The sequence below is a fragment of the Gopherus flavomarginatus genome, chromosome 2 (assembly GCF_025201925.1).
Source record: "Gopherus flavomarginatus isolate rGopFla2 chromosome 2, rGopFla2.mat.asm, whole genome shotgun sequence".
NCBI lineage: Eukaryota > Metazoa > Chordata > Testudines > Testudinidae > Gopherus > Gopherus flavomarginatus.
In genome coordinates, this window is record NC_066618.1 from 115,334,286 (window position 1) to 115,348,395 (window position 14,110).

The 14,110-nt window shown below is 43.0% G+C and overlaps 1 protein-coding gene across 3 annotated transcripts in view; it reads right to left on the reverse strand.

The window, feature by feature from the left end:
* The window catches only part of MOCOS (molybdenum cofactor sulfurase), a 394,972-nt gene that overhangs the window by 335,437 nt on the left and 45,425 nt on the right, over positions 1–14,110 (reverse strand). For all 3 annotated transcript variants that reach the window (XM_050937684.1, XM_050937685.1, XM_050937686.1), the window contains exon 2: positions 4,452–4,541. In XM_050937684.1, the coding sequence (XP_050793641.1) occupies positions 4,452–4,541 (90 nt within the window). The remainder of the gene's footprint in view (positions 1–4,451; positions 4,542–14,110) is intronic.

Below are 14,110 nucleotides of genomic sequence, written 5' to 3' on the forward strand. Positions count from 1 at the left end.
GGTGCACTCTCTGGCTGCGGCATGGGTGGTGCCAAAGCAGCAGGAGCCTTGGCCTTCTTTGACCTCGGGGAGAGGGAGCGACGTGGAGTCGACTTCGGTGCCAGTGGCGGCCGGTGCCAAGAGTCTTTAGGTGTACCGGTGTGATCCGGTGCCGTAGGGATGCCTCTGCTCACCAACTGACAGGCGCTCGGTGCCGAAGGTAGCGGTGTCAAGGCCACCTCCATGAGGAGCTGTTTCAGTCTGATGTCCCGCTTCTTTTTAGTTCGCAGCTTGAAAGCCTTACAAATAGGGCACTTAACAGCTAAGTGCGATTCCCCGAGGCACTTCAAACAGGAGTCGTGTGGGTCTCCTGTTGGCATCGGCCTGTGACAGGCCGAGCACAGTTTGAAACCCGGTGAGCCAGGCATGAGCTCCAGCACCGGGTGTGGGGAAGGGGCTACTCCCCGAACCCCGCTAAGTAGTACTAAACTAACTATACTATTAATGTAAGAACTTACAACTAAATCTATCTATCTATCTATCTATCTATCTATCTATCTACAAGAATAATAACTATGTACACGATAACAACGACAAACTACGAGTAGCTAGGGAAGGTGGAGGTCAGCTAAGCCGCACTCCACTGTTCCAACGACCGACACGGGCTGTAAGAAGGAACTGAAGGGTGGCCGGGTCGGCTGGGGTATATATCCGGTGCCATAGCGGCGCCACTCCAGGGGGCGCCCAGCCAACCCGCCGAGTGTTGCTAGGGTAAAAAGTCTTCCGACGAACGTGCACGCAGCACGCGCACACCTAACTGGAATGGATATGAGCAATCACTCGAAGAAGAACTGAAATGTACTAACTTCAAGAAATTGAACCGTGCACCAACATTGAGTGGACCAGTATTAAATAGTGTGACAGTAGGTGACAGTCTTAGAATATTAACCCTAGTCCTTTAGTTCAAAAGGTCACTTTTCTTCCTTTTGCCCTCACGAACTGAAGCAGTGTCAGAGAGATCCCAAGACTGGCCAATTGCACTTTCAAATGATAAAACAGCAAGTGATGTCTGTCTCTCATTGGCCATTGTCAATTGAAGATATGTTTTAATGAGCCTGAGCTTCGAAAAGGTGCGTTAACCATTCGCAACTGTGACCAGCTATCCACACATTAGGAAAAGTGTCCTTTATCTCATGAATGAATTGGAGAACTTGGAATAGAGAGTGCTTGCCATATTGCAGAATGTGATGAATGTTGTCCAATTCAACATATAGATCTTTATCACTGACGTCTGAACATTCTCCATGTGTCAGCATCCGGTGGAGTTCTGTACAATTGTTCAAGAGTGTTTTCCTATCCATCAGCAGCTTACTAAGGTCATTATACAAAAAAATCCAGGTCTTTTTGCGGTGCTTCATTTGACCAAATCTTTCTTTGATGGACATTTGAGCAAAATAAGAGAGCAAAAAAACCTCCCTCTTGAATTTTTCTTCTGAGCTTTCCATCACCTCATCTCCACTCTCATAACCAAACTGTGTCTTCTGATGATGAATATGAGTTTCCTTGGAAGCAGGCTCAACTCCTATGTTTTCCGCCATTTCTTTGGCAACAGTAATGGCATCTTCAAATTCATTGTCTCTGTGGGTCACAACGAAAACAAGACAGCTTCTCATCAAAGTAGTAGTGGTTGTGACGTCCATCAACTGAGTTTGTAATGCTTTTCTTACAATGTTTACTTGTAACAGGATATTGGGCCAAACCACAATTGAGACCAGAAATGTGAAGTCAGTGATCTGGTTTGCCAGGCTCTGTGCCTCACGTCCAATTCCAGCCTCGACTTTACTCAACTGCACCAGTTCCATTAGGGCATTGTAAACCTCAGTCACTTGGTGCCTCACTGGCCTTATGCTTTCAATGAAGCTTTCCCAGCAAGTGTCACTTAGCAGCTTCACAGTCAGATTTGTAACATTATCCATGAGGATCTTACTCCTGAGAGTTGATGCTGAAAACAGAATGTATATCCTTTGCAGAACTCCAAAGAGAGATACTGTATCTAAAGAAGATAATGCCATGGCCAGCTCTACTGTTTTTGCTGCCTCAAGCAGCACGCCAAATTGCCACTGCGGAAGGCAGGGCCAGTCCGTGTGCCGTTAGGGCGGCACCCACATTTCTGTGGTGGCTGAAGAAAGAAGCTGCACCGTCCCGGACAGCTGAACAGAGAAGCTGCTGCCGAATTGCCGTCGCCGCGGAAATGCACGTGCCGCCCTAAAGGCGCATGGACTGCCCCTGCTGTCAGAGGCAGCAATTTGAGGGCAAAAACACAGGGACCCCCACCCCTTGCAGATTGCTGCCCCAAGCACCTGCTTGGGATGCTGGTGCCTGGAGCCGGCCCTGGATTATGCTGCCATGTTGAGGGAGTGGCAGCCACAAGGCAGGAAAAAAGCTCTTGGATTCAGTGCAAGGATCCTTGCCTTGATGCCACTGTTTCTTCCTTTTATGTTTATGCCACTGTCGTAACCATGGACACGGCAGTCCAGAGGCTTTATTTTATTCTCATTCAAAACATTCATATATCTGAAACGTTTACTTTGAACATTCCATTTTCCCTTTTGTCGCTAACAACAAAAACAGCACCCTGAGCCTGGTGCCCCCCAAGCCCGGCACCCCAGGCAGTCACCTTGGTCACCTGCCCCTAAGTCCGGCCTTGCACACAGATGACCTCAGCACTGATATGTGTCCCTTGCCTTAAAGAATATGGCTTTTTGGTTAAAGGGTAATGGCTAGTTCCTAAGCCAGCAATCATGTGCTCAGAGCTGCAAGGAGCACACACCAGAAACAAATGGTCCACCCAAGATGAGGCCACTCACTTTCTGGCAGCCCAGTTCCTGCCCATTCCTCCCATGCAAGTCCTGAACCTGCTGAGATACCCCACAAAGAGGACTGACTTGCCTTCCCCTGCACATGAAACAAGGCAAAAAAAACTGTGTATAGAGGACTCCTCAGCACGTCAGGCCTGGAAAGTTTATGTGCCTTTCTCAGGGTTACTTAGTGAGCTAGTGACAGAGCTGGGAACAAAGTCAAGATAAGACTGACAGATGTGGCAATTTCCTGCAATATCCTTGGAAGACCTCACTGAATTAAGTGTAAGTATCTTTGGGGTCCATTATATTAAATGAATGGTTTATGTATTATTGTGAGCCTGGACTGCAGTGATAAGCTGTCAAAATATTAACAACCGGTTCCCTCCTCCTCACCCCACGAGAGGATCATCCCTCCCCAAACCCCTGGGGACTCCTGCCCCATCCACCACCCTTCCCTATCCCCTGACTGCCCCCTGCCACCCCATCCAACTCCTACTCTCATTCCTGAGGGCCCCTCGGGACCTCTGCCCCATCCAACAACCCCTTCTCTCTGTCCCCGACTACCCCTGCCCCTGACTGCCCCCTACTGCCCCATCCAACCCCTGCTCCTTCCTGACTGCCCCCCTGGGACCCTTGCCCCCATTCAATCACCCTGCCCTCTGACCGCCCCACACTAATCCACCCCCCACAACTCCTCTGCCCTCTATCCAACACCCTTGTGGGACAACTGGTTCTAAAAGGGCTTCTAAATTTAACAACCGGTTCCCGCGAACCAGTGGGAACCGGCTCCAGCTCACCACTGATTGTATGTCACCTCTCAAGTTGGGAGATAGATGTGAGATCTGGGGGTTCAAAGGACTATACAGAAGAAAGTGACAGGCAAGAATGGACTTTTAGAACAAAAAGTATGAAGTAGTTTGTCTGAGGAATATCTAGGGGGAGGTCAATGGGAATTCTACACCTCTGGTTATGCCAAAATCCAGCCTTTTGAAGCTGGAGGAGCAGGCCACTGTTTGTTGATCACCTGTTACATGAGGCCAAGATCAAAGGCACATGCCATATAAAGAGAGGACTAAACAATTCATGGTGGTTCTAGTTCTGAATCTGAGGCTGTTATGAACTCCTAACCACAGGAGTTGGGTTTTGAAGAAATGACACCTACCAGAGCCTGAAGTTGGAGTTCAGGTGATGTCTGGCAACCTTTTTAGCATGCATGTACGTTCTTTTATTGTTTTGAATGTTTTCTCTGTAATGCTTTCACCTTAAGAATAAATGTGCTTGCTTATAAAGAGGTATGTGGTAACTTATAACTGTGGCAATTACACTGTTCATAACCTCTGGAGAGAAAGCAAAACAGATGCTGGCCTGTTTAGGTGATCTGGCTCGCTGGGAATATCATAGTGTAGAGAGGGAACTCTGCTCTGGAAGGAGTGAGACGCATGTCTCTGACCAATAGAGGTGATGGCTGAGGAGGTACAGTTGTCCCAAACAATGACAAAGACCATCATATTTGTCACATGGCCATTGCAGTATAAAGAATGTAAGTACATATGATGTTAGCTTATTTAGATTAAATCTCAAAAAATAATGAGAAAGTTGCTTGGTACTTACCATAAATATTTTTACTGAGATCATCAGTAAACTCCTTAAGAAGACTCTGTGGAAAAAGTGCTGTGCCTGCATGGTCAAGATATGTCATTCCTAAAATAAAAAAGTACAATAAATATATTAAGCTTCTTAATATTAAATTCTAACCTCTCATACAGACTAGATTTACCAAAGTGAAGTACAAGTCACTTGAGCAAATTAAAAAACTACAGTATATACCATGGCAAGTCCATTTTGTTCAAAACTTTATAGGTATGGCGTTTTATTTCTCTAAGGAGTTTGTCTCGCAGCCATCACTAAGTGCTTCTCCAGTAAGTTTTTAGTTCATAAGCAGCAAAATACAAGAAGGCTTGTCTACACTTACAGCACTGCAGCAATGGTGTAGCTGCACCACTTAGTGAAGATGCTATCTACTTCGATGGGAGAGCTTATCCTTTCAGCATAAGTACCCCACCTCCCTGAGAGGCATTAGCAATGCCGAAGGGAGAAGCCCTCCTGTCGACAAAGCACTGACTACACCACAGGTTTGGTTGGCATAACTGCATCATTCAGGAATGTGGATTTTCCACACTCCTGAGTGATGTAGTTATACCGACATACATTTGTAGTGTAGACCAGGAAGGAGGACACTGCACATATAAAGAGTTTTGGTCATCTCTTTACATTTTGAAATTAAAGTAACCTATTTTAATATCGTTTCTTTTATTTTAACCAGACTTATCTTGTATGCTCTTTGGGGGCAAGGATTATTTTCTTCTTCTGTGTTTGTACAGCACCCAGCACAACAGGGTTCTGGGCCCATGACCAGGACTCATAGGTACTACTGTTATATAAATAAATATATTATATAAATAATGTTGCCCTAAGTCTTATAGACTAAACAACAGTTTGAAGAATTAGTAAGGCCTGAACAGTGTGCATGGAAAAGTTTGAAGCTTCCTTAACAACCCCAAATACAAAAATAATTTGAGTTTCAATTTAAACATTTCTTCCCACTTTGTTGCACTTAAGTCTCAATTCATTTTTAAACTCTTTTTTATTATTATTAAAGTACTGTAAAATTTTGAAAGAAAAGCTTATTCTAATGAAAAAACATCTAACTGGATATTTTAAGGTCTTTTCTTGTTTGGCCATTTCTGCTTTCATAATCTTTGGCAATAATTCTCCCATTTATTCAGAGTGTCTCAGATCCATCGCTAGGCTTTCATTTCACGTAATGTAAGTATTTCAACCTATTTCAAGTTTTAATAACGATGAATATGATTAAGATTAGCATTTAATAAGTATTTTTAAAGGTCTTTCCTTTCCACAAGGATTTAAGGCTCAGTTAAGCTCTTAACTGGAATCCTTGACACTAGAAAAATATATATTACTATGGTGCTTCAGCAGTAACTCAGTAGGTGAGGATGTGAGATACTTTCAATTATAAAACCAATCTGGACACCCTTTATCCCTCTAACTTTCTGCTTCAAATTTCTCATGTGTAGTCCTTAGCCAAAAATATTTTTTTTTATTATTATTTGAAGTTAATCAGGAAAAATGTTTTGAAGAGCTTCAGGGAAAAAAAGTTTTTTTCTCTCTCTCTCTCGTTTTTTTTACTTCTGAAAAGTCTTCTAACTTCCACCCTCCCTCCTTTGCCCCCAAAAAGCATATTTCAGAGTTATTTTTGGGACTAAAATCAAAACATAGAGAGAGAATTCCTAATTGACACAGATATATAGAAAAAGTGGCATAGGAATTTGGCAGCCAGGATATATTAATACCTCATGTTTTGGGGGAAATTATTCTACTTTTCCCCCAAGGTGACGTATAAAAATATCCATTCTGTTTACCCAAAAATCCTTTCAAACAGGAAAGATGTTCATCACATCCAAGCCTGTTGTATAATATTGCAATAGATTTTAGGATGACAAATGGCTGCTGTCACAGGCGCTGACTTTTCCTTTTTTCCAGGGTGCTCAAACCCCACTTCACCCTGAGGCCCCACCCCCCTCTGCCTCTTCCCCCAAGGCCCCACCTTAGCTCTACCTCTTCCTGCCCCCACTCCACCCCTCCACAAGGCTCCTGCCCATCCACTGATCTCCGCCCTCCCCTGAGCTCCTCCCTGAGCCACCAAACAGCTGTTTGGCAGCACTCCCCAATCAGCTAATGAGCGCAGGTGGGGAACTGCTATGGCTGGTGGGTGCTGAGCACCCACTATTTTTTTTCTGTTGGTGCTCCAGCCCCGGAACACCCCGGGAGTTGGGACCTATGCCTGCTGTTTTGAGGGATAATACATGAAGTCAAGGTCTGCCCCTAGATACCTACACTCAACCCGTGTTATCGTGATGTTAACTGGAGTATGCTACACATATTTGGTGGGAAAATGGCCCACAGTTTGCAAAACACTTTGAGAATCCTCACATTGACAGGAGTATTTACGAATGTACAAATATTACTGTAACTATACATTACACATAGAACAATAAGAGGCCTATTGAAGTCAGCCTCTTAGGACACTAGTAAAACAAGGGATCCTGCTGACAAGAGGGTGAACCCATCCTGTGCAGAACAGAAATAACACTCTCAAAATTATATTACAAGAGGTTCCTTGGATAAAGTGCCCAAAAATGGGTATTTAAGCTTGTTTCATTCTGTGGCTAAATACAGGGGCAGAAATCCTGTCTCCGTTAAAATCAATGGCAAAATGCCATTGACTTCAAAGGAGCCCAGGGTTTCATCCCAGAATGCATTCTGGGAAAAGTTTACAGGAAGTTCATTTGAGACAGAAACAAATTACTAACTGTTAAACTTTTCTATCTTTAATGTTTGCTGATTAATTGAAGACAGTAAACAGCATTTAATATTCAATCTTAACTGACTGAAAGAAGAATTTGATGTAAATTGAGATTGCATTCAACAAGTGAATAGTATCTTTATCTGATAATTTTATTTTCCTCTCTTTTCATTTCAATAGACTTGCTTATTTCTAGACAGAAACATTAGTCCCACATGCATAGGAGTCATACAAAAGCTAAAGATATTATTTTCAGTTTTCCCTTTTCTTAATAACATCTTCTATTTTAACCTTATTAAATAAACTCATTAACCAAACAGATTTGTTAGTACAAACTGGATAATTTAGATCCCTTTAATTCTCTGTGGTACACAGTATACAATCTGTCAACAGTGTAGATTTGTATTGTTTATTAAAAGCATCGATTGAAAGAAAATTAAAATATAATATGTATTGAGACCCGCTGTTTTACTTGGGTGGAGGAGAATTTAATACCATATGGAATATAACTGACATGAAAACTATTGTATATTGTAGGTGAGTGAGGTAATTTCTTTTAATGGACCAACATTTGTTCATGAGAGAGACAAGCTTTTGAGCTTATACATAGCTCTTCTTCAGGTCTGAGAAAACAAACACTGCATGTTTTAAAGTGTAATTTATGTCACTGTTCCAGAAATGCATTGATTGTTTGATAAGATCTACATCCTAGATGAAGCTATTGTATATGTCTCTCCAAAAAGGATTAATTTTTAACTACCAGTTCTGGGAAGTTGGTTAACAAACATTTATTTAGATGGTTAAATACCTGCAACTCAATATACTTGCAAAAGAATTCTATATATGGAGTTCTTTGAAACAGTCTCTGTTGGTCTCTATTTCTTATCTACTCTCTTCATGTACTGGAATTAATCCTCTCTTGATAAAGCATCGGTTATTTTTCTGTTGTCCGTCCCAACTCGTCATATTATTTAAAATACAAACAACATGCACGCAGCCTTCAACCGGGTCAGCTCCAGCCTCTTCCTGGTAGGGGGAGCTGAGGTGGACTAGGAAATTGTGGGGCTGTGCTATACATCTTGTGGGCACACATATTTATTTTTTTTAACAATACACACTTAAACTCTGTGTGTTTTTATCTATGTTATCCTCAAATGGAGAATAAAAATTATATACAGATAGATCGGTTTTAAACTTCATCTATGGCAGCTCACTGGTGCAACATTAATTCACTGAAAATCAACAGGAAAAAAAGCCAATAACTAAATAAATAAACTAATAACAGTAAACAAATGCAAACTATTGGGAAAAAATTACTGGTTAAATAATATTAATAGCTAATTACTTTTAAATTGGATAATGTATTGTAGTATATTTTAAAATTAACTATTTGCATATGGCAATGTAAGATATTTGGAAGATTTGGCGACTCAGAGCCATAATGTAACAACTCACACTGCGATCAGTCTGGAGCAAGGGCCTCAGTGCCAGAGAGGGCTAACTGATCCCAGGTACTGTAGGAGGTGTTCCTGGTGCTCTGTCCTCCATCCTTAGCAGCAGCTGGAGGAGGCAGTGGGAGGGAAGGGGGATGGATGCTGGGTCTTTGTGGCTCCTGAGTCTTAGCCAATTTGCAAACCTAAGCGTCCTCAGCCTGGGCCCGAGCATATGCAGCAGGAACAGGCACATGGCAGGGAGCTGCATGCTGGGGATATGAACCATGTCAGGAGGAAGCAGAGGTGCCATTTCAGATTCTGGTGGGGTGGGGTGGGAAGTAACTTTATCTTTGATCCCAGGGGCTACTTAGGTACCTGAAAACTAGATTTTTTTCCAGATAATAACTTAGAAATTAGCTGACAGGAGCACCATACATAATTCCTATACAAAGAAAAAATGTATATATACAAACACCAATTAAAGCCGTATTTTAAGTTTACAAATACCATAAGTTTAGAACAATCAGGAGATAATACAGCAAGATATTCCCAATCCCAAATCTTGACATATCATTTCTTAACACAGATATCAGAAACACAAATCTTTAGTAGATATAAATAAAAATTAAAAAATCTGCTTACGTTCTCTAACAGACATACTCTGTGTTACTGCCATTAACTACTCTATTTTAGTCTATTGTTTTTCACTCCGCTAAAAACATATTTAACTTAATTTTAACAGACACAATTAAGGGTTTTTTTAATCTTTTAAGAACTGACATTTATTTTTCTAATTATTTTGGCATTTATGTTTACCAATCACAATCATGTACGTCAGGTGTTCTCAATCTTTTTCTTTCTGAGGATCCCCCAACGTGCTATAAAAATTCCATAGCCTGCCTCTGCCACAACAACTGTTATTTATGCATATCCAGTAGATTAAAAGCCAGGGTTAGCGTTAGGAGCTAGCAAGCAAGGCAACTGCCCAGGGCCCCAGGAGGCCCATTAAGCTAAGTTGCTCGGGCTTCGGGTTCAGCCCAGGGCAGTGGGACTCGGATTTAGGCTTTCCACCCTTTACCCCAGCAAGTCTAACCGGCCCCTACCTGGTTTATTTTGGTGGACCCCTGAAACCTGCTTACGGCCCCCACCAGAAGCCCAGGACAACTGGTTGAGAATAGCTGATACGTGACTCACTACCATTTGATTCCATCATCACTATTAGTATCAGACTTGGAACTGCATTTATTTTTGTATGCATTTTAAGTTATTTTACAGATATAATTAAAAATACAATTTAAAAATAAGCAACCCTCATCTGCACAGTGTCTAAAGGTGTGTTTAGCTACTTTTTAAAAAAAAAAAAAAAAAGTGGCACTGCTAAGGTGAATACAAGCTAAATTTACATTCTAAAAGGAGATTATTTGATTGTACCACTTTAAATAATGAATGACAAAGCACGATATGGTAATAAAAGTAATAATGTTAATTACTCCAGCCAGGACAGGTTAGGTATTTTAGAACTCACTATTCAAAGAATTAAATGTAAGGATAAGAGAGAAATAAATTATGAAATGCACAGACTAGTCCAAAAACTAATATAACAGTATTGCAAACCTTAACAAACTTTGAAAGAATAAAATTATAGAGAATATATATGCATTGCACAATTCAACAAGTAACAACAACAACAACAATAATAATGCAGGTACGTGTGAGAGAGAAAGAGTTGGGTGCGTGTTTTGTGGAAGTGTACAAGGGAGACACAGTGTGTGTAGGGGGGAGTATGTGAGGGAGATTGTGTGTGTGTGTGTGTGTGTGCGCGCGCACGCTGTTTCTATAAGATAAGCGCTCAGGAGCCTGAATGCTTGTTCAGTACAGTAGCAGCCGCAGCTCCCACTCCTTAACCAAAGACACCAGCACAGACTGGCTCCCTGGCTTCCCCTCCCCACTCCAGCTCAGCGGAGACCCACTCAGGCACAGCCATCTCTAGTATTGAGTGAGCTCTCCCAGTGCCCCACCAGCCATAGATCAGCTTCCCAGTGAAGGGGAGACTGCAGCGGTGGCAGGAGCTGACCTTCACCTTCAGAATATTTGGAATATATTTAGTGTAGTTGAAGGTTCCACACTGTCAACTGAAGAAAAATTATTTAGACACAACTTGGACTGGAAAGTCACAGCATGAATTTTAAGGGCAGAAGGCATCATTAGATTACCTAATCTGACCTCCTATATAACACAAGACACAGAATTTGAGTCATTTACCCCTGTATCAAGCCTGATGCCTTGTGTCTGACTAAAGCATGACTTCAAATCCAGTCAGGACACCTTTCGGGAAGACATCACCTGATGAATTATCTCTGGTGAGAACATTTTAGAGCAGAGGTGGGTAAACTATGGCCTGCAGGCCACATCCAGCCTGTGGGACTGTCCTGCCTGGCCCCTGAGCTCCCGGCTGGGGAGGCTAGCCCCCAGTTCCTCCCCTGCTGTCCCCCCTCCCCCACGGCCACATCTCGCCACGCTGCCAGTGCTCTGGCCCGTTGCTCCTGCGGGCAGTGCAGGCAGCATGGTTGGCTGCAGCGGGGCTGCAAGCTTCTGCTACTCTGAGCAACATGGTAAGGGGTGTGTGTTGGGGGCAGTCATGGGACAGGGAGCAGGGGGGGTTGGATAGGTCGGGGGTTTTGACGGGAGCAGTTAGGGGGCAGGAAGTGGGAGGGGGCAGATAGGGGGCAGGGGCCAGGCTGTTTGGGGAGGCACAGCCTTCGCTACCCGGCCCCCCATACAGTTTTGCAACACCGACGTGGCCCTCGGGCCAAAAAGTTTGCTCACCCCTGTTTTACAGGAAAAACTTGAAGGTGCTCTCTCTTTACAAAGGCTTTTTCTTGCTGTTTATTAAGATCAACATATGATTATCACTTAGTTAATAGGGCGCACCTTCCAATTATTGCTGCTTTGGTGATATGTAGCCTCTCTCCACTCACCCCTGCCCTTTTCCTTGGCAACCATAAATTTCTGGGCCGTGACTGATTACTGCTTTCAGAAATCCTCCTCTATCTGTCCACAATAAACATGCTGTCCCAAATTCTACCCTTCGCCATCTTGTCACCACATTATAATAGCCAAAGTGGATTTGCATAAAGTCTACATGACTATTACCACAGAACAGTCCAGCCATTCTACAAATTCTTGCAGTCCAATTGTTGAATCATTGTCTGCCAATTAGATTACTGGGATATATGGAGAAAGAAGTGCATTGTTATAAGGCAGTACCAGCAGCCTGAAATTTGACTGGCTGATACAATTGTCACTTCAATATAATATATGTACAGTTTTTACTCATTACATTCACACAGAGAGAGAGAGAGAGAGAGAGAGAGATAAGCCCTGGATCACAGAGTATTTAAAAGACAGAAACATTAACCAAAAACAGCATGAAGCAGACAATATAAAAATACTAAACTGACTGCAAAACAAAGCAGCATCAATATAAACAGGTAAGCAGGGGAAGGACTCCTCCACAGAGACTGAAAATAATTAAAAGAGGAAACAATGGTGACACAGAAGCATATTTAATATTTTAAAGTGGGGAAGTAGGGCTGAGAAAGATATTTCAGTGGAGTAAGCATGACAGCCTTTGGGTGCAACCTGTGAAAGGATGTAGGCATTGCAATGCTGAGCATCATGGCACCTAGCAAAACACAGGACAACACTGCGATCCATAAAGCTGAGGTAGGTGCCTAAACTCCCTATACAATGCATGGGGACAGAGATGCACTTTAGACTGTGATCCACCATGATAGGCAGCTTCCCACCTAAGCAAGTCAATGGGAAACAGTGATGTGGTAAGCCCCGCCCTTTTCTCGTAAATAGGCAACTAAGGCCAGGCTGTAGGGAGGCATTTAGCTCTGCTAGTGCTACACAAACAGGAACCCCTCTCTTAGCTTTGGTGGCTCCGTAGTTTCTTCTTCTTCTTCTTCATTAGATGTTTGCCTTGCTCCACACAAAATGGCAGGAAGAGGAGGGAGGGTGCTTATCTGATAGTGTCTATCCTAATGGTTAGATCACCCACCTATGGTCTGGGAGAGAGGGGTTTAATTCCCCCCATGGCCCTTTCTTTAAAAGTGATAGGGCCAGAGAAGGAATGACTCTGTAGTCCTGTGGGTCAGACACCCATCTGAGGGGCAGAAGACCCTGGGCCAAGTCCCCCTGCTCCAATCACTCTTTCATTATTTATCCACAGTAGAACAGCTTCAACAGGAGGGATTGGGGGAACCCCACATCAGAATATCCCTAGATAGTTGGAGCACTCTCTGATAGGTGGGAGACACTTCTTCCAATCCTCCCCCACTGGGAGAGAGAGTGAATCGAAGCTATGTCTCACACAACCCAGGTGAGTTCTCTACCTGCTAGGCTAAGTTATAGGGTAGCAGCACCATCTCCATTGCCGCCTCCGGGCAGCTTTAGAATGGAGCCTGATTTAGAATGGCACCTGGATCAGGTGCCTACATGTGATTTAGGTGGCCTAATGTCTATCTTCCCCTGCTTTATGAATCACTTGCACCTAGGTGAGAAATACATGCCTGGATGCCTAGAGTGAGGCAGCAGTGCATATGCCTGGGGCAAAAACGTAGGTGCCGAGGGACTTTTCAGTTTGAAAGTGAGTTTAAGGTGCCTGCAGGGTTTGTCTGGAGTTTTGTGGATCGCAGTGGGGGATTTAGGTGCCTAAATCTGGGTTTAGATGCCTAAGTAGCTTAATGAATTCCACCTCTAATAAGTGCATCTGTGCACATGATGCAGTGCATAATACACACACAGTGGGAGTGCACATACCCAGGAAACTAAAGATTGTGTGTGATAAGCCATTCATGAAATCGGTTTAATGAGAGGGAAAAAAACACTACAGCATAAGGCTTGGGAATCGCTTTATCTAGATGTATTCTGAGCAAAAGACTTAGCACATACTGTAAACCGATCCTTATCTGTACCTTCAATTCCTTTTAGGGATTGATTTGGACAAAAAAGTATCAAAACCAGAATCTGTTCTCTGAATGTCAATGTGTCTTTTACCTAAAGTCCCTACTAGACAAGGTGCTGGGTTTTTTTTTCTCTTGCCTACGGCAGGGAACTTTTCAAAAGACCACAAAACATAAGATATTACCTCACCCACCTTGTCTCACAAAAATAGTGTGATTGACAAGCCATAGATGATGAAAGCTTGAACAGTTATTAGGCAGATCAAGGAGACTGTTCCTCGGCATGATCTCTAATTTAATTGCTACAGACTCTATTAAGTAACTGAGTAGTCCATCTGCTGCCATGGGGCAGTTTCTAGATTCCATCACAAGTGAATCTACAGAGTTTGTCAGTTTTACTGATCAAAATGCTACTTGATTGCCAAATGCTAATCTGGGTTGTCCGCATGTAACCCTGGTATCAATATTTAAAAGACTGCTTCA